The sequence below is a fragment of the Astatotilapia calliptera genome, chromosome 5 (assembly GCF_900246225.1).
Source record: "Astatotilapia calliptera chromosome 5, fAstCal1.2, whole genome shotgun sequence".
Lineage (NCBI taxonomy): Eukaryota > Metazoa > Chordata > Actinopteri > Cichliformes > Cichlidae > Astatotilapia > Astatotilapia calliptera.
The window spans coordinates 23,398,132-23,418,573 of NC_039306.1; the positions used below are offsets into that span (position 1 = coordinate 23,398,132).

The 20,442-nt window shown below is 39.0% G+C and overlaps 1 protein-coding gene across 1 annotated transcript in view; it reads right to left on the reverse strand.

Annotated features, from left to right (window-relative positions):
• Nucleotides 1-20,442, reverse strand: part of mapkapk2a (MAPK activated protein kinase 2a) — a 36,438-nt gene that overhangs the window by 9,720 nt on the left and 6,276 nt on the right. Inside the window, exon 2 of the mRNA XM_026168295.1 lies at nt 6,229-6,368. Within this exon, the coding sequence (XP_026024080.1) occupies nt 6,229-6,368 (140 nt within the window). The remainder of the gene's footprint in view (nt 1-6,228; nt 6,369-20,442) is intronic.

Genomic DNA, 20,442 nt, shown 5'->3' on the forward strand with positions numbered 1-20,442 from the left:
GAATTTAAATGAGTATGAGAAACTCGCACTTAGCATGCTTGATGTTAAGTTTCATTTAATCTCATTGCACACGGTATGACTGTGAGAGTTTCAGGTAGAATCATCAACGTCAATTTTGTATCCGAGTGTGTCTAATGGTATATGGCAGTGTGCGTATGTATAGCAAGCAAGCAAGATCCGGGGACGCCACGGGACAGGGCTTCTAAACCACAGCACACTTCGAACTTCTTTAAATTAATCATTCACATTTTGCATACTGAAAAATGGGCAGCAGTTTGATTGAACTCATTTTGATTAAAAAAAAAAAAGTGTGAGAGATCAACATGTTAAACTGCCAGTTCTGAGGTGATCCAGCCATTATTCAAACTTATCTTATACTTTTGCACTGCAAGCAGTAGGGTTCATCAATGTAAATGAATCTATTGAAGCATCTGTTCTGCTGAGAATTCACACTTCTTTTAATATTTTCAAAAGCTCAGAGGAATTGCATACATTTTACACCATAACAGCAGCAAACTGTAACACACTTGTTAAGCTACAGTCTTTCACATGTACATGTGGAGGGTACAGTGTTATAAAACTGGATTTTTAAAGCTGATTTTCTCAATGAATATATCATAAAGGCAAGTTTGTATTTGCTCTAAGGATCTAAAACTCTAATAACAGAGTGTAATACTAAGAACAAAGTTTCTATCAATCAGGAGTGGTAGTAGCAACTGTGGTTAGCACTCTGAAATTAAAGAAATCCCATAACCACAATGCCATACGGTTCAAACCACCAAGTTTGTGCTGAAGGTTGTACAAATAACATGTTTATCCAGCAGTCCCAGACAGACTTCCGCTTCCAGTTTGTCATGCAGGAGAGATGACCAGCACCGAATTTCCAAAATTATGTTGCGGACCTGACATATTCACATGTTGGGTTTTTACACAACACGGGAGAAAACAAAAATGTAGGTCATCACACTGACTCAGTTACTCAGCGTATCTAGAAAAGAGAAATGCCTGACTATGTTTCTCTCTGTCCACAGGTGATTTTCTAGGAATCATTTTAGCTTCATCAGAAAACTTCATTGGCGTTTCATGCCTAGCACATTTTCTCAAGGAAATGAGTCATCAGCGGCGCCATTTTTTCGCATGTCAGTGTGTAAGCAGATCGGTCCACTAACGCCGACGACTACAAATTGAAACCGCAAACCTAATGAGTGCACGTGTTTGAAGTTGGTAGTGGGGGATGGGGGAAGGGTGGTTTAAAATGCTTCAAGTGGAACTACAAAAGCAAGGAAATTGTACCAATGTCATTTAGAAGAAATGGGTCATTTCAAAGGTTGTACACAAGTGATTTACAATAACTAACCTGGCAGAAATTTGCTTAGAGCAACAGAGAGGTCGAGATGAGTATCACTTCACCTTTGTTCTAGGTAATCTTACCTTACCTACCTTACCAATTCTAGAAACTGAAAACTATATAACAAATGAAAATTTCACTCGATTTATGGTTTGGCATAATAGCCCATAGACGAGAAATACTTAAAGATGAGTGGGCTTATGTATTTTAAAACAAAGATAAATTTACGTTTAGGATTAAAGAAAACAAGCTGCTCACCAACACTTTGATTGTTCCCAACAAATCCTGTCAATCCTGTTACATATCGAACACATTGTTATCACTCTAATTTAAGCTTGCTTACAACCTTCTGAAAAGTTTATATTTCCCCCCGCCATTTAAGCGTTTTTTAATGAAGACATAATAAAGAAGAAAGTATCATTAATGAAAAATGTAATCCATAAGTAATAAAGTATTAAGTTTAATTTATCTCTACCTAATCCTCAGTTTTGCATTTGAGCACAATGGCAGCCACCGACTGTGTCCAGGTCTGGGTCAGCCCTTTTGCATTCAATACAATACTCTACTTAAATACTAGAAGTTCCTCCAAACTTTGAGCTTGATTTGTGCTTACATTAGGGCCGGGCGATAATTTGAAGCATGTGCGGTAACGATATATATCACGATATATTCTTTTCTTCTGTATAACGTATTTTCCACACTATAAGGCACACTTAAAATCCTTTAATTTTCTCAAAAATCGAGAGTGTGCCTTATGTATGAATTCTGGTTGTGCTTACTGACCTCGAACCGATTTTGGCGTGCAGAAATCTGTTAAAAAAATGTTTTAGTACAACTTTGGTAAGCTGCACAGCTTGATGGATTGTCAGAACATTGCGGCTGCCGTAGTGAGGAGCTTCGCGGAGTAATCTGGGTCCAAAACTCCGTCCCTTCAGATCCCAAAGTCAAATGAACACTGAAAGTTAAAAACGGTCTAAATTCTTTCATCTTTAATAAAATCATCAGCGTTGCTGCTTTAACAGGTGTAACAATTAAGTTTAACATCCAGGCATCCATGAAAACAATATTTATTAAATTTAACGGAGTTACAAGTTAACAGGAAGTTAGCTCGCTAGTTTCCACCTAAACCTGACAGACCATGTTCTGACTGAGAGATTTTTGAAACTAATTAAAAGGTACAGCTCTGCTACCACTTCCAACATAAATGAAGACAGAAAACTAAACAGCAGTGGTGTTTGCAGGGTTACTGAAGCTGGACTACCTGGTATATAATGTTGTGCTACGTGATTGCTAGCAACACAGCTATGTTAGCATAACATTAGCACAGTGAAGCTGGAGGATGAACGCCAACTTTTTTTCCCCCACTCGATAAAAGTTAACGTGAGGGATTCTGGTGGTTAGGGACAAATGCAATCGCATAGCAGGATGCTATACACGGGGCAAACTTCAGTCAGGAGAACAACTGAGATTATTCATCCACAATACGAGGTTAGTTATTAATATACTGCAACAACATGGGAAAGAACAGCTGCGAGAAAATTCAACATTAATGAATCAATGTTACGGAAGTGGAGGAAGCGCAGTTTTTGGCTTTCCCCATATTTCAAAAGTGCTTCATCACTTTGCTATGACTGTCGCCCGGCATAATTTGCAGATGATAATGGTTGTAGCTGCTGCGATGCTTTCAACCAAAACAGGTGCAGCTTGATGACATCATCAACACGCGCTATCGCGGTATAGTCAAAATCTCTATCGTTGGCCAAATTTATATAGTTTCTATCGTATATCGTTTATATTGCCCACCCCTAGCTTACAGTGGGGCAAAAAAGTATTTAGTCAGCCACCGATTGTGCAAGTTCCCCCACCTAAAATGATGACAGAGGTCAGTAATTTGCACCAGAGGTACACTTCAACTGTGAGAGACAGAATGTGAAAAAAAAAAAATCCATGAATCCACATGGTAGGATTTGTAAAGAATTTATTCGTAAATCAGGGTGGAAAATAAGTATTTGGTCAATAACAAAAATACAACTCAATACTTTGTAACATAACCTTTGTTGGCAATAACAGAGGTCAAACGTTTACTATAGGTCTTTACCAGGTTTGCACACACAGTAGCTGGTATTTTGGCCCATTCCTCCATGCAGATCTTCTCGAGAGCAGTGATGTTTTGGGGCTGTCGCTGAGCAACACGGACTTTCAACTCCCGCCACAGATTTTCTATGGGGTTGAGGTCTGGAGACTGGCTAGGCCACTCCAGGACTTTCAAATGCTTCTTACGGAGCCACTCCTTTGTTGCCCGGGCGGTGTGTTTTGGATCATTGTCATGTTGGAAGACCCAGCCTCATTTCATCTTCAAAGTTCTCACTGATGGAAGGAGGTTTTGGCTCAAAATCTCACGATACATGGCCCCATTCATTCTGTCCTTAACACGGATCAGTCGTCCTGTCCCCTTGGCAGAAAAACAGCCCCATAGCATGATGTTTCCACCCCCATGCTTCACAGTAGGTATGGTGTTCTTGGGATGCAACTCAGTATTCTTCTTCCTCCAAACACGACGAGTTGAGTTTATACCAAAAAGTTCTACTTTGGTTTCATCTGACCACATGACATTCTCCCAATCCTCTGCTGTATCATCCATGTGCTCTCTGGCAAACTTCAGACGGGCCTGGACATGCACTGGCTTCAGCAGCGGAACACGTCTGGCACTGCGGGATTTGATTCCCTGCCGTTGTAGTGTGTTACTGATGGTGACCTTTGTTACTTTGGTCCCAGCTCTCTGCAGGTCATTCACCAGGTCCCCCCGTGTGGTTCTGGGATCTTTGCTCACCGTTCTCATGATCATTTTGACCCCACGGGATGAGATCTTGCGTGGAGCCCCAGATCGAGGGAGATTATCAGTGGTCTTGTATGTCTTCCATTTTCTCATGATTGCTCCCACAGTTGATTTTTTCACACCAAGCTGCTTGCCTATTGTAGATTCACTCTTCCCAGTCTGGTACAGGTCTACAATACTTTTCCTGGTGTCCTTCGAAAGCTCTTTGGTCTTGGCCATGGCGGAGTTTGGAGTCTGACTGTTTGAGGCTGTGGACAGGTGTCTTTTATACAGATGAGGAGTTCAAACAGGTGCCATTCATACAGGTAACGAGTGGGGGACAGAAAAGCTTCTTACAGAAGACGTTACAGGTCTGTGAGAGCCAGAGATTTTCCTTGTTTGAGGTGACCAAATACTTATTTTCCACCCTGATTTACGAATAAATTCTTTACAAATCCTACCATGTGAATTCATGGATTTTTTTTTTCCACATTCTGTCTCTCACGGTTGAAGTGTACCTCTGGTGCAAATTACTGACCTCTGTCATCATTTTAAGTGGGGGAACTTGCACAATCGGTGGCTGACTAAATACTTTTTTGCCCCACTGTATATTGTTTTTTCTTCACAGTTCAGTCTTTTAGGTTATGATCTAATTGTTCTTCAGAAAAAGGTAAGTGCATTCAGAGTGCATCAGGAAGTTACCTTTCTTCCATGATCAGTGAAAGTGGTAAATATGCTTGCCTACTGGTCTGCATGCAGCTAGCTAGCTAGCCAGCACCAAAGATCCTTATTCAAAGTAATATGCAGAGAATGTATGACTATGTCAAGTGGTTAGATGCTCATTCTGCATGGTCGGGCAGGTCGAGGGGGAAGCAAGTCGACTGGGAAATGCATGGGTTCTTCCACCTGACGATTTTGATTTTGACTCTGAAGGGGAAGCCCCCCCCCACCCAAAAAAAAGTATCCAGAGAGTTAACACGTTTTCCAGCTCTTAGCCAGAGCACTATCAAATTCAAATCGAATTACTGCCCTGTTGCAGTCTTCTGAAAAGCTACAGTAAAACCCATCAATACCTGTTTGTTTGTCTGTGTGCACCAAGTTCAACAGTTTCTTGTACACTTGTGCATACAATGACGCTCATCTAATCTTAGCTGGCATCATGCTTGCATCTTTAGCAGTAATAACATAATTTTCTGCATGACTCCAGTCTTACAGAAAACAATTCAGTATGATATTGAGGAACGTCTTTACAAGGTTGCTTCAGTTCATTGAGGTTTGTGGGTATTGTGTTTATGCACAGTTCTCTTAAGGTAAAGCCAAAGCATTTCAATCATGCAGAGGTCCTAACTTTCACTGGGACGTTGCAACACTATTTTCCTCCCAAGAGTTTCTGCTGTAGATTTGCTACGATACGTGGGGTCATTTTTTTCTTGCATGACTCAATTTGGGCAAATGGTCACACATTTGGGTGCCACAGTAGCATGGTGGTGACTCTATGTCTTAACTTAAATCTGAGCAGGTTTATTTTAATATAAAATGATACAACTGAGAAACAGTTTGTGCAAAAGAACTCAGGCAAGTAATTTTGCAACAGTACATTTTTAAAAGGACAGTGACGACAGAGAAATGGGATATTTAGCTACTATAAACAAAACTGAAGGCAGACACACAAGGATCAACTGAATGTGGCAGCAGTAAAGGCTTGGGAAAGAATCTGAAGGGAAACATAGCATTTAGTCATGGCCATGAGTTCTAAACTTAAAGAACGAGAAAAAGCATTACTAAAATCCAATTAATTACAATGAACCTCAAATTCAGAATTTTACTAGTTTGTTCATTGAGTCTGACTTTTTTGATAATGTATACAAATTGCTGTGTATCAAACTGTCAGTGGAACAGTTCTGACTGATTCAAAATCTACTTGGACAGTGTACAGAGTCAAATCTGTAAAGCCTGTGTCACTGTCTAATTACTTATAGACCCAATTGCACATTTTCAGTGTGTGGGTGTGTGTGTGTGTGTGTGGGGGGGGGGGGGGGGGGGCACCCCAAAACTGTATACTCACCATTCCATAACGATAAGCAGACACTTTTTGCCCTGATAGAGGTTCTCATAAACATCGATGATACGCACAATGTGGTCACAAGGTGATGCCCTCCAGTGAAGCTCCACTTCCCTGCGGGCTTTGGCACAATCCTGTAGCATCTGAGTAGAACAACAAAGAGGGACATTGAGGTTAATAACAATAAGAATAACAATGAGAAATTAACAGGCTTTAGGAAGAAACTGGAGTCCATGTTATATTAAAATTATCAGGTGTATATTAAAGTTTGTTTGTTTTTTTAAATTGGAGTAGAGAATAAAAAGTTTGAATTTGCAGACCAACTGAATGCCTCCAATTCACATCAATACCAACCATTAAGAGTGCAGTGCTGCCATCAGGTGACAAAAATCATGAACCATTCCATTTTCCATTCATGTGAAAGTGGCACCCTCTGTTGGTTACACCTGGTCAATGCACCATTCAACATTATAAGCCATTGAAACAATATACAGTAAATGCAATGGACTGGAATCTATAACATACCTAGGCGTCTCATTCAACCAGTAATACACAATCATGCAATGCCTTTAACTCTACCTAAGCACTTTGCCTAACATTCAAAGACACTCCGATGGATTCATGGAGGGCAACTCGGGATTCAGTAAAATGCCCAAGGATAGTTCAACACATGGACAGGAGGAGCTAGGGATCAATCAACTGACCTTGGTAGACGACATGCACATTCAGCTGGTATGTAATATTCTGTTTATTCTATTATTCAATACTGCTACATTATGATCACATGTAATTAAACTTAGCAAAGAGTGTAAATGTAAGTTAAAGGAAAGGGTCAGGGTGTTATGACCCTGCCCATTGTAAATAACACATTAAAACGCCTACGAGATTGACACAGGAAACCAGCCGATTCTGTTACACTAGTAAAAATAGTTCCTTAGACAAATAAGGACCTGAAGGTCTAAAATATAAGCTCCTGCCTTTCTTAAATAGCAAATAAAGGAAAATAGATTAATATACCAAGCAGGAAAACATAAACTACACTTTTCAAAATGTCTCTAGAGAATTGTTTGTTTTTTTAACTCAGTTGCACTGCTGATAGAAGTGCATGACTACATGTTTTTATTTACAAATTTAATTAAAAGATAATTAATGTAGCCCCACAACCTTAAAATATCTTTGTCAGCCCACAGAAAGAATTCTGCCATGTAGCTTAGCCAATGAGCCGCCGTCTGTTTATTTTGTTGTGTATTACATTCCAGCTCTACCACACACACACACACACACACACACACACACACACACACACACACACACACACACACACACACACACACACACACACACACACACACACGGTTTAGTTCCAGCTGGAGTGTCCAGTCTGTTGGCTGAGCATCATTACATTTACATACATGATAACCTCGTTCCCTTGAAATACCAGGAAAACAAGAAATTAAGCAAAGTGTTAAAAAACAGTTTCAGTCATATCATCTATACCCTACCTTTATAAAGCATTCTGTCCTTATCATACAATGAAAGTAAATTCTTATTTGCCTTATGTACAAACTTTCTTCAACCTTTAGTCAGACCATCAGTAACATCAGGCTAAATAATGTTTTCTCTGGATTGGAGTTCAAAAACAGCATTAGTATTAAATGCTTCCGACCCAAATCAGTAATAGCTCCGAGTTAGATTTTTCAACAAATCACCACCTAAGGGTACATTTAAAAAACACAATTTTAACATGACAAAATACACTTAACCATGTACAGGCTATTAGACTAATGTCAGTGACAGTGCTGCATCAGATGATCTGGCCTCCATAATTGTCTAACTTAACCCAAACTGAGACGGTTAGGTTGAACTGGAGTATTGCTGACCACATGAGGGAACCACCTAAAGGAATTTGGAAAGAAATTCCAGGCAACTATCATGAAGCTGGCCAAGAGAATGCTAAGTATGCACGAGCTTGTTATCAGTATAAGGGGGAGATGTGCGAGGAATTGAAAATTCCACTTTTCCACTACACTTTTTGACTTCCTACCCATATCCAAATGCTTTATGTTTTGTTTTAATGTCACCACTGCTTTCCAGTGGGAAAACAGGGAAAAACAAAAGAGTCAATGTGTCAAAACCTTTCACTGGAATGTCCCTGCATGGTACAAAACACATGGATTGTTAAGGTGAGAATCAAATGTCTTAGGGCTCACTGACCATTAAAAAGTGACAGTGTTACCCAGGAGGAGTATGGTGTGATGTATGAGTCCACTTTATGTCAACACTGAACTCACAGGACAGTTCAACCACCCTTTGCAACAGAACAAACAAGGGTGGGTCTTACTTCCTTCGTCAAAAAAGGAACGAGTCTATGGATACACACAGGCATGAAGGGAACAGAAGCTTCTGTGACATAACAGTTGATATTTTGTGCACATCTTGTGAATCAATTAAAAAAATGGATTTTGAAAATTAAAAATCCACGGTGCAGCGTGGCACATTATTACATGTCCTTCATCCTGACAGCAGGCTGTACAATCTACACATTTGAAATATAAAAAAAAAAAATTAATGAAATACAAAAAATAAAAAGTAGCTCACTGCTGGTTTACTTCACTTGTGAGAGACTATGCATAATAACACGACCGTCACAGGAGGAAGAGATCCACTGTATCAGAATTAGTCAGCAGCCAGTTTCTACCTGGAGTCTGGGAAGGCGGGAACAATAGGTAATATAAACTACAAACATACCCCAGCTCCTAGATACAAATAAAATGGAACAAACAAACATACGCAAAAAAACAGCCCAATACCTTAAACACATAAAACAAGGACATATACACATATATGCTCCCCATTCAGTATATAAAATTACTATAGACCATTTTATAATACATCTCGCATATTTAACAAATTAGTGTTGCTGTCTTGTCTTTGTGTCTGTTCATGTAGGCATTTGTAGATTGAATGATTTTGGGTATGCAACCTTCAAAGGCAGGCTTACAAAAACAGTACACAGCCAGACGGTGACGATGCTATGCGTAGGTCAAATGCTGTTGAAAGCAGAGTTCAGTACAAAGGGGAAGAGGTGCAAAAAAAAAAAAAAGAGAGAAAAAAAAAAAGGGATAAAAGATCAAAAAAAGCAGCCTAAAACACAGACAGCTGCTGCAGTAGACAGACCAAACCAACTCCCTTAGTTCAGTACATTCTGTGATTCAATTAATTACCGAATACACTGTAATATCTCTCTGGACAGAACAAGTACAATAACAAAGTGTGAGTTACACTGGGAACACGTTAGTGCACCAGCTGTTTTCCATCAGTAAGAGTATGCTAATGGAGTAGGCCTTAAACACTGCAATAGTTATTTACATGAAATGTGTTCATTTTAAACTAAAACACTAAACATTTTAAATATCGGTCACAACCTGGGACTCACCCTGTAAGGGGAAACAACAAAACAGTCCGATATTGTGGCAATGTTTTTAAATTTGGTATTATTTATTAATTATTTCTAGATATTAGCCCTCTGGTCTTTTGTCCACCCTCACTAATAATAGTTAACACTAGAAAGAGAGCAAGAGTTACAGTTTTTGTGACTGAGAATGACTGAATTATTGTTACACTGACTATTATACTACTACTACTACTATTATTATTATTATCATCATCATTATCTTATCATCATTATTATCATCATTATTATTATTATTATTATGTTGTCCAATTGTAAAAGCACAATTTAATTAAAGACTGGTGTGCATGCATGTACTGGAAACAAAACTATTGTATGAAACACTCACACCACATCTTTAAGTATATGGGCACAGATGAACATGCTCCTGTCACCTTTCAGCTGATGCATTACTGCATTGCAACCCCCCTCCAATCTGCTGGTAGCCCTTTGAGACCGAAGCTTGTGGAGAGAAGGAGGGATATGTGGAAGACAGATGGACACACAATACACTTCCTTTAGCCGGCACAAAAGCTCCCCTGCCCAGAGCAGGACAGTGGGAGGTGGGATGGGGTTACGCTAAAGGAAGTAACCATCCTCCACCTGCTATTCCTGAGCCAAGGAAAAGCCCAGGGCTGATTAGAGTGAGACCAGAGGGTGGTAGGGAAGTGAAATTCAGTGGAGAGGCGATAGGTTAAGCTAGGCTCAATTAGAAAAACAAAAAAGGGTTAAACAACACTGTAGCAGTAGACTTGCTTCTGTATGTGACTTTTTCCTTTTGTGGGCTCAGTGAAGCACCAAACATGTTTGTGTGTTAATAGGACATGATCTGATTAAAGACATCTGTTAAGTCTCAAAATACAATCACATCTGTTGTTGTGTGTCTGCACACTTTCATGAAATCATGTTTTGCACATCTATGTAATTAGATTCGTACATCTGTACGTTTACTAACATTTCAATAAGCAGTCTCCAATACTCCTGTTTAATACAGATACAAAGGCGTACAATTTTGCAGTCAGTACAATAAAAAGTTCATTTCTTCAGCTAAATACAAACAGAATTTTATAGAGTGACTGCATGTCAAGACAAAGCAAAGATCCAAATTCACCCTGCACAGTGCAAATTAGACATCCATGGGTGAATACTGTTTGTAGTTGGGTGAAATGTTTGTACATGGAGAGATATACAAAAGGTAAGAGTAAGGTGGGCTAATTGAGAGCGAAAACAAAGGCCTCAAATTCCCAGTGAGTTCTATAGGTCTGTCACTCTGAGCTAGAAAACACATAAAAAAATAATAATGCAGCTTGTTCATGCGTAGCCCTGTGACGGACAGACAATCTGTCCAAGATGTGCTCTGCCTCTGGTCCTGTGACAGCTGGTTAAAGCTAACATTTGCACAGAACATACTGTTTGTGGCAAGTAAACACAGTTTTCAACTGTGGCACTTGAGGTGAGAATTTGTTTAATTTAAAAAACTAAATCTACATTTTGAATGTCTCACCAGTGACCAAACAGCACTGTGAAGTTCTGTCAATAATAATGACTGTGAACCTAGCAGGACAGATGGCTTAAAGCATTTCAATTCATGAAAAAAAACAAGTGGCTTGTTAAAAGAAGGAAATGAGACAGGACTATGTCTCTATGACAAAAAACACCAAGTTGTCTCACTTCCCAATATAGACTGGAAGATGGAGGGTTGTTTTTTTTTGTTTGTTTGTTTGTTTTTTAAAATAGAAGCAGCTGAGTTGGGACAGATGAAAACCGTTTCAGGCAGTGGATGGAATTATTATAGAAGTGAAATAGTGAAATAGAGACTAATGACATTTAGCAACATTTTGACTATAACCCTTCCTTTTAGCTAGCCTCAGTACCGCCTCCCTTTGGCCACCCTGTGATTCATTGTGTAAATCCCCACCTGCACTTGTGGCTTTACTATATAAATACAAGCAAAGTGGCGTGTTATCAAGTGCTTTCAAATGACAGCAGGCCAACAATGTGACCAGTTCCCGGTTAGTCACAGGTGTGAGTGTGTGAGAGTGTTTTCAGACAGACAAACTAAGATGTTTAGCAGGACAAGTTCCCAGAACAGTTAAGCTATAAGGAAGTTCCACTCTTTTGCATATTAAGGATCCTTAAGAGTTCAGCAGTTTTATTTTGTTTCACAATTTCAAAATAAAGTTGCACAACAGCAACTTTTGCTTTTAAATGACTATAACTAGCTTCAAATCTGTGAATTACTAGAGTGTTGTGTCACAACTGACACAAAAGCAACAGATCTATGTGATATGTTGCATGAATGAACTCTGAGCAAGAGAAACCACTCACTTCCCGTTACTGTTAACACCATTCAGCACTATTTAACCATGCTGCTTCCATATTAGGAACTGATCATAAGACCCGAGCAGAAAATAATACATGAAGAAAGAACAAAAAAGTGAGGATGAATACATAAAATATGCCTAATTATGTTACATGAAAAAACTAAGAACTTGCAAGTACACAGAAACAGGGGCTAATTTAGTTTCACAAAGTACTGCATCAACTTGGAAATTACTCTGTCACATCTACAGTTGCCTACCTACATCTGGGACCATCTTTCACAACCACAATACCACATCCTTCCAAAAGCACTTCCCTCCACAGAAAGAGATGCAAGAAAAAGACATGGTCAGTATGTGTGGGTGGTTTCAGTTGAAATTTAGTTATTTATTCACAGGGGCCACATTCACAAAGAAGAGATGCACCATACCTCATTTATCTACTAGTCAAGCAACATCTACATCTTTGGGTGGTTACTACACTCGATCACAGACAACATAACTGATTAAATCATATTAGGCCAAAGAAGCTTAAACCCCTGAGATGTTTATGAGGCTTGAGCTAATCTCTTTGTTTGTGGCAAATGTCAAACACATTTTTGGGGGTAAATATGCCACCATTTTGACAGCAATAAAGATTTAAATAATGCTATGATACAGATCCCACTTGTCACTGAGCCTGTGACCTTCAGACTAAACACAAAACAAGCACAAAGAGTAGACAATGGTCTTTCTTCTTAACCTCCTGGCGTCCACATATGTGGAGATCACATTTTGGGTTGTCTAGACCAAAATGCCAATAACTAGTGAGTAACAAAACCCCAAAAGGTTTTGTTTCAGCGTCATACCTATGATCTGCATCATTGTAGCTACTGACTGAATAAGTAAACAGTTGGCTCTCTGCCCACAGATAAAAGGTACATATACACACTGAGTTATAACATCAAGTCAGTTCATTTTATTCTTGCTGTCCAGACATTCCCCTTTTCCTTTCACTCTTTAAAAATGAAAAACATTACTGTCTTTCAGTTTCACACTACCTTCAAAGCAGAGTTTCAGTGGATCAATGTGCCTGTTAGCGAAATTATGTGTTCTAAGAGTGAAAAACATTTTTAGCCAGAAGTTTGGTACATCTGGTATCTGATGGCAAAATGAAAAGAATACTTTTAGAGATTTAAGGATTAAATTATTGAGTAATACATTCTGTTTAACTCACTTTCCACAGCAAATCAGTGATGACTAAATGTATGCTGAAAGCAGGGGGATTTCAATCTTGCTTAAGCAGGTAATCAGATGCATAATGGAAGTAGCTCATCATCAAGCAATGAAAAGAGAGAGAGGAGATGGCAAACTCATAGGGGAAAATCATAAGGGTAGAGAAATAACTCAAAGGAGACCAAAAGAGAACCTCTTCCTTCCTCCCCGTCCTTCCTTTTCCTGCCATCTCATGATTAACGGGTGAGCAGTTTTTCCTCCATCAGTGATAATACTTAATCAGACCCCTTACCAGCATAAAGTCACAAGAAATTATGATGTTAGACTTTTTGTTAGCCGTTTCAAAAAACACTACTTTTAAAGCACCATTTAGACAGGTTTCCTCTGCTCTGTAGTTCAAGTGAAATTGTGGAAATGCAAACCACAAAAACACACATTTAAACTGCCTAAGATCACCACTTCCTCTTTTCTTAAACAGACCTTGACAGGTGTTTACTTCACTTGAATAAGTCAAGCATTTTTTTTCCTTTTTACCTCAGAAGGGACAACTGTTGGAACAACTCTGAAAATGTGACCAGAGGATTTAGTTTCTCTGTCTACTGTCATTTTCACACAATGTCAAGAGAATCAGTTTGGGATATTGCTCAAAGTTGCTATTTCTGATGCAGAAAGAGGAAGCTCGCCTCTCACTACAAGAAATACTGCAATACACAGACGATGTCCAAGTGACAGTTACCTGCACTACTCACACATTGCCACATCACGCTGACTTCATACTAGGAAGCTGACAATTTAGAGACAGAAAGCATTAGGAATAAAATTCAGTTCATGTGGAAAGTGCTTAAACACCTTAAAAATGCACAGTACAGGGAGTTCCTTTCCAGATACGAACAAACTTCAGAGGGATATCTTCTTTTGAAAACATACTGTTAATTTCACATTTGTGGGTCAACATTATGCGAACATCCTAGTCTAGTGAAAATACTTGACTACAGCAAGATGACTGCTTTCTTCCAAAACAGAAAATATAGTTATAATAATATATGATAGACCCACACAGAATAAATAAATTATAAAAGCCATTGGTGATGTATTAATTCCAGAAATCGCTACAGTTTCCAAAATATCTCTGCTCATTCTAAGCCCATATAGTCTAGAAGGCCTAAAGCCCTCTCAGCCTTGTTCTGCATTCCCTTTTATGGTTTTGTTAGTTTGTTAGTGTTCATCTAACATCATTTATTTGTCTTTATTTAAATAATATACAAACTGCAGCCAACTACAATCACATAACACTAAAGTATGTCACTAAAATAACCCTTCTGTCAACCAAACAGGCTTCACTGTAAACTTCACTTCCAGCTGGAACACAGTTCAGTCATAATGTATAACAAGCCTATATAAACAGGCACAATCCTCTGTGATCTAAAAAATAAATGTACCCGGCTAGATCCTACAGGTTTAAACCTCTAAAGTGCCTGCTGTATTCAACCTCTTTAGTTACTGTGAAGACACCACTGAAATTGCACAGCAAGGAGTCCTGACACTGAAGTCCATTTTTTACCACACATTAGAGAAAGAGAAAAAAAATGATAGCAGTAAAACTGAAAAACTGTGTAGCATTCTGGCATCAAGCAAGTCTAATGAATGCCTTATCCCATTAGGACTGTATGGAGGCATTTCATTTTCTTATCTGTGTCATCTAACAACTTCACAAATAAAACCCTTTGTGTTTCGATTAAAATGTGACGTTGAATTTAAGCGCTTCCAATAACCTGCTTGCTTGTCAGCATTAAAATGCAGGCATTGTAAGACAACACCTGCAATGCTTCACACCTTGTAAGGGTTCGCCTGTGTTACGACACTTTAAAGATAAACCAATTCGTGCCCGTTTTACGGTACAGCAGATGCATCCATTAGGTATTTGCCTATGGAGAGGTACTGTCAATGTATACAAACATGGGGGCAAATACCAGTTGGCTAAAAAGTGGGCCGAAATAGGGAAGGGTACAACAGGCTTCTCCTATTCCAGTGACCTCCAGAACGAAGCCTGTTGCTTCCATCAACAAACAAAATTTCAATTTGATAAGCAAAGACAGTGACTGCAGTGGACACAATTCATAGTTTTTAAACACTTGTTCTCACTTCTCTTTTTATGCTATAATTCGCCCTTTTCAACACCACAAGCACAAGTAGCCTGCGGACCCGGTTGCACCACATATTTTGAACACTGCCTCCAAGAAACGCTCAAACAAGGACACACAACACTGTCTCCCACAAAAGTTAAGAAGTCAAAGCTAGTGTTTCTGTGTGACAAACTATATTAAGCACAATACATCAGAAGGTTGCAACTGACTATTTAAGGGACTCTAGGGCTGCACGATTAATCGTTAGAAAAATCGCGATATCGATTCATACTTATGTGCGATCTCATTTCCAAATGACAACGATTTTTAAAAAAGACGACCACGATTGTACCGCATTTTGATCCGGGACGTAATCTGCATGAAAACAAGCGCTCACTCTTCCTGCTCAACAAATGACAAGGGCGGAGCCTTATACCACGTGATACAGAAGCTGGCTGCTAAAATTAGCAGGGAAAAAACAATGGAGAGCACGTCAGGGATGACGAGAAAGTGACAGGAGAAAATCAGTCCCGGTCAACCACCCAAGCATCAATAACGGGAACCTTATACAGCGCTTCCCTATACCCGTCGAACTCCCGCAGGCACAAAGAAATTACAGAGGCTATTACTTATCACCTGACCAAAGATATGGCTCCCATCAACACTGTACAAAACAAGGGATTTAGGAAAATGATCAACACCCTAGACAAACGCTACACAGTGCCGTCCCACAACTATTTTTCTATTGTTGCACCACCTGCTCTATACACGCAGTGTCGAGCAACGGTGGAGACGGAATTTCAAGCAGTACAACATTTTGCGGCAACAACAAAACGTGAGACATTTGTTGTTTTTATGTTTATTCATTGTTTTTATGTTCAGTCTCAACTGTTACGAAGTTGATGTGCAGTTAATAAGTGCAATAAATATTTATACTGGAAAAGAAAATCGTGAGAGAATCGTGATCTCAATTCTAAGCCAAAAAAATCGTGATTCTCATTTTATGCAAAATAGTGCAGCCCTAAGGGACTCCACTTCTTTATCACAGTATCTCTTGCATGCACAGCTGAATAATCATGACTTTTTCATCTGTATTATTACCATAAAACCTGGTTCAAGAAAACATTTTACAAGGTGACGCCACTGTGGGAGATGTCGGCAGAGTCCTGAGGGTGGTGGTTGGGGCTAGGGCTAGGGCTGGGTATCGTCCCTAATTTCTATAATCAATTTGACTCCGATTCACAGGGTCCCGATTCAATTCGTTTCCATTCCATTTTGATCCAGTCAGAAATATTATAATTATGATAATTTATCAGTACATATCCACATTTTTATATCTATGTATAAAAACAAAGCTGACACTTGTGAGACTTCATCAGAGGTGTAAGCATCACAGCAGATGCAAAGATTATATGACCGCCTTAAAGATATTCTGCAGTAGATCAAAAACGCAAGAAAACCATGAATCAACATGTGAAAATTACCCGATACAGCTGAAGTGAAGCAGAGCAAAGTTACAGAGGTTTTATTAGAGGCGCAGCTAAGAGTTTTGCAATTTGGCGTAATTTTCAAAAAAATTTGGCTTCTACCAGTCGGAGGTCATTTTTGAGAAGAAAAAACACAAAAATCAGCAGCCGACAGTGCTGTACACAACAGTTGACTGGTGCGTAATAAGCAAGCGAATAATGCAGAAAACAGATTTGAGATGGGAAACGGTTCTTGTACACAGAGAGAGAGAGAGAGAGAGAGAGAGAGAGAGAGAGAGCAGTGCAGGAAGTTTGATTTTATCGTGCTGGAAGCAGAAAGCAAAAGTAACAGGGAATTAATGACGATGTTTATCAAACATGAAACCTAGATTTGATCTTTTGCTGCTGGTTCAGTGAATTTTGGTGAAAGACTGACAAAACCTGCAGCTTCACAATCTGTGACATCTCGGCTTTCAGCTCCTGTGTAGGGTGAACGATCCGCGCTTTGTGTTTACGTCTTCGTGCGGAATCCGTTTACCTGCGCTCATTTGCCGTTTTAGCTGTTCGGCAGTTGTTGAAATAGTTTTGTGAGCTTTAAACTGAGATTCTGGCGTTTCTGAAAAAATACATTTATATTTAAAAATCGATTCAGGATGTAATGAATCGATATTGCTTTATTCAATTCAAAATCGATTAGAATTGGAAAATCAATTTTTTTTAAACCAACTCCTAGTGGGGGCTCAGGGGTCTTATGGAAGAAATAAAAAGTAGCCTTTTACAATAATTATTACTGTTTGAGTCTATGAAATTAGACAGGCAGCTAACAAAGCCATCTGTCCAGATGCTAAAACATAAGAATATTTATGTGGAAGCATATTTATGTTGTCATTCAAACAGTGTACAAAGATTAGGTAAAATCTTCACTAACTTTCCTGTAGCTGTGATACATAAACAGCAAATCCCCCCAACTTCTGTCTCCGGTTAGGAGAGAGAACAAGTGTTCTGTGCAAACGTTATCCTTCATCACTGCTATTTGTTCTTCCATTTTAGGGGCTTCTTTGCAGCAACATGTCTTCTAATCCAATTTTTCAATTGCATTTTATCAGTGAGGTCCTAACAACAGTTTTGACTTTGTACTATCAACAATATAATATTAATTAAGCCATCTGTCACTTTCTGCAGCTATTTCTGGCAAATATTTTTAAATATACAAGTTCATATCAGGGGAAGGACTGCTTTGCTGATGGAAATTCGGGGTTGGCAACATGACCAAAAAGGGAAAATCTACATGGCACCCCATATCTTAGGTTATGAGCCGCAAAGTGCTGCCAGTTGTAATGTGCCTTGGCAGAGATTTTGTAGGTCTCTGAAACTAATACATATTCCCCCATTTGGCGTTTTGATGATGGTGTACAGTACTGTTGAATATGCAACTCCAAAATTTCCAATAGGACTTCAGTTGGGTTGAGATCTAGTGTCTGACAATGTAATTTTCATCAACCACTTAGTGACTCCCCACCTTGTGCATTGTCGCCCTCGGAGGGACTCAAATCAGGATGAAAATATTTCATTGTAAGATAAAAGTGATTCCTCAGAAACTCTTTGTACTGATGTGCACCAACACCTAAAATTATAAGGCTGCGAGGTCACCTGAATTTAGGAGACAAGTGTTCAGATTTTATAACTTCAGTCATTTTAGTGAACCTAATGTGTGCAGTTAAGAAATTTGTTGTGTTGTGATTAAAAGGATAAAAATGATCCACTGTTGACAGCCTCTTGGACACGATCTCGAGTCTGACGATAACAAACGCTAAAGAAAAACCCCATATTGGCCCCTAAAAAGTTGATTGCATTAGCAGATGCAGTATGACTTAGGCGCTGTGGATGTGCATGGACAATGGGGTAGTGGTAGATGCAAAAGACAGGGTTTATTATTGCCCGGTAATAAACACACCCATACCACACCATAATTACTAAGGGCTAACCCCTCCCACGTGAACCAGTCTAAAATTAAATGACCCTACCACCCACCTTCAAACCAAAACTGTTGCTCCACATGATTACACTCAGACGTCAACAACCTTTACAGCTGGCATATCAAATGAGATGTGATAATACTGCGTGCCATAAAACATTCTCAATGTAGCGGCAGTAAAAAGAAAAAGAGATAAAAAACATCTAAAAAGGATGCATTCAAGCCACTATATCCAACAGAAGAAAAAGACATCTAAATAGTCAGCTTGTACACAGTAACAAAAAAGAAAAACACCAAACTGCAGCATCTTTGTCATTCAAGCAATCACATGACCCAACCTCCCTTAAGTTTTGCATAAGGTCCATGTTTTTCAATCGGGCATTTACAGCATTGAACACAGTAACAAAATAGCAAAATTTCCCAGCACCTAGACCAGAATAATGAACACTCAGGACTGAAGGAATCGGGCAAAGTAAATTATAGCGCATGCAGGTAGGAGGAGGAGGAGGGGGGGGGGGGGGGGGGGATTCCTTTTGGCGGCTTATGTGTATCAACTTCACTTAGTTCAGACTTGTATATTTAGTTGGAGAGATGCCACAAAACAGGGTTTGCTCAGTGTGATTCATTTTAGATTCAGACAACTCTCAACACAGGAATGCTTGAAGATTCAAAACAATTATATTAATGTGCAATAATGGCAACTACTCAACTTCACCAAGTGACCAGAGTCAGGAGATGCAGCAGCAGTTGCTTTATTTATTATACCTCATATTGGATTAGGATCATAGTCACAGTTTGAGAATTACAATTTTAGGGTTTTTTGAAGTGTTATGGAAACAATATTCTTATTCTTACAATTTTATCTTATTCTTATATTGTTTCTAGGTGAAACACGGTTCTGGAACCTGTCTTTGGGAGCTCGGGGTGCCATGTTTAAAGGATCCCTGAGTGGACTGTCCTGAACGCCCTGATTCACAGAAACTTGGATGAAGCGTTAGTGTTAAGCAAACAATTTCTCATTTCAAGTCATTTAAACTGATACCTACTTCTAAACCGAACCCAGCAGTTAATTTTCTGCAAGGCAGACAGTGTTCAGGAGTCTGCCTGTACCTCTGGATCAGTTTACTTACTAGACCAGGGGTATTAAACTAAAATTTGAGGAGGTCCAGTTGGAGAAAATCTTCTCAAGCAGAGGTCCAGGACATCATAATGTCTAACTTACGTTATGATTGTGATAGAGAAGCAACCTTTTTTTTTTTTTAATTTATATCTGAACGTATGAACAATAGACTGTCAAATCAATGAAAATACAAGTTAAAACATTTCAACAAAATTTATTGTTAACACTGAAACACACAGTAGGCCTACATTAGATATAGGGCTGCTGTTTAAAATGAATTAGAGAAAATAAATAAAATGGCTAAATTGTGCATCTTAAAACAAAGTGATTAATTTCAGAAAAAAAAGTTTCCCTTTTTCTTTACATTTTACATCTCGACTTAACAGTCTCAATACATTTTCAACAGTTTCTCTTTCTTTCCCCCTTATATTCCACGTCCCAACTTTCTGTTGTTCAGTGAGAGAACTGAGCTTTAGTTCGCTCTACTAGGATTTTAAATCTGGGCTGGAATGGTGTCAGGGCCATTCTCATACACATGTGTAGGTG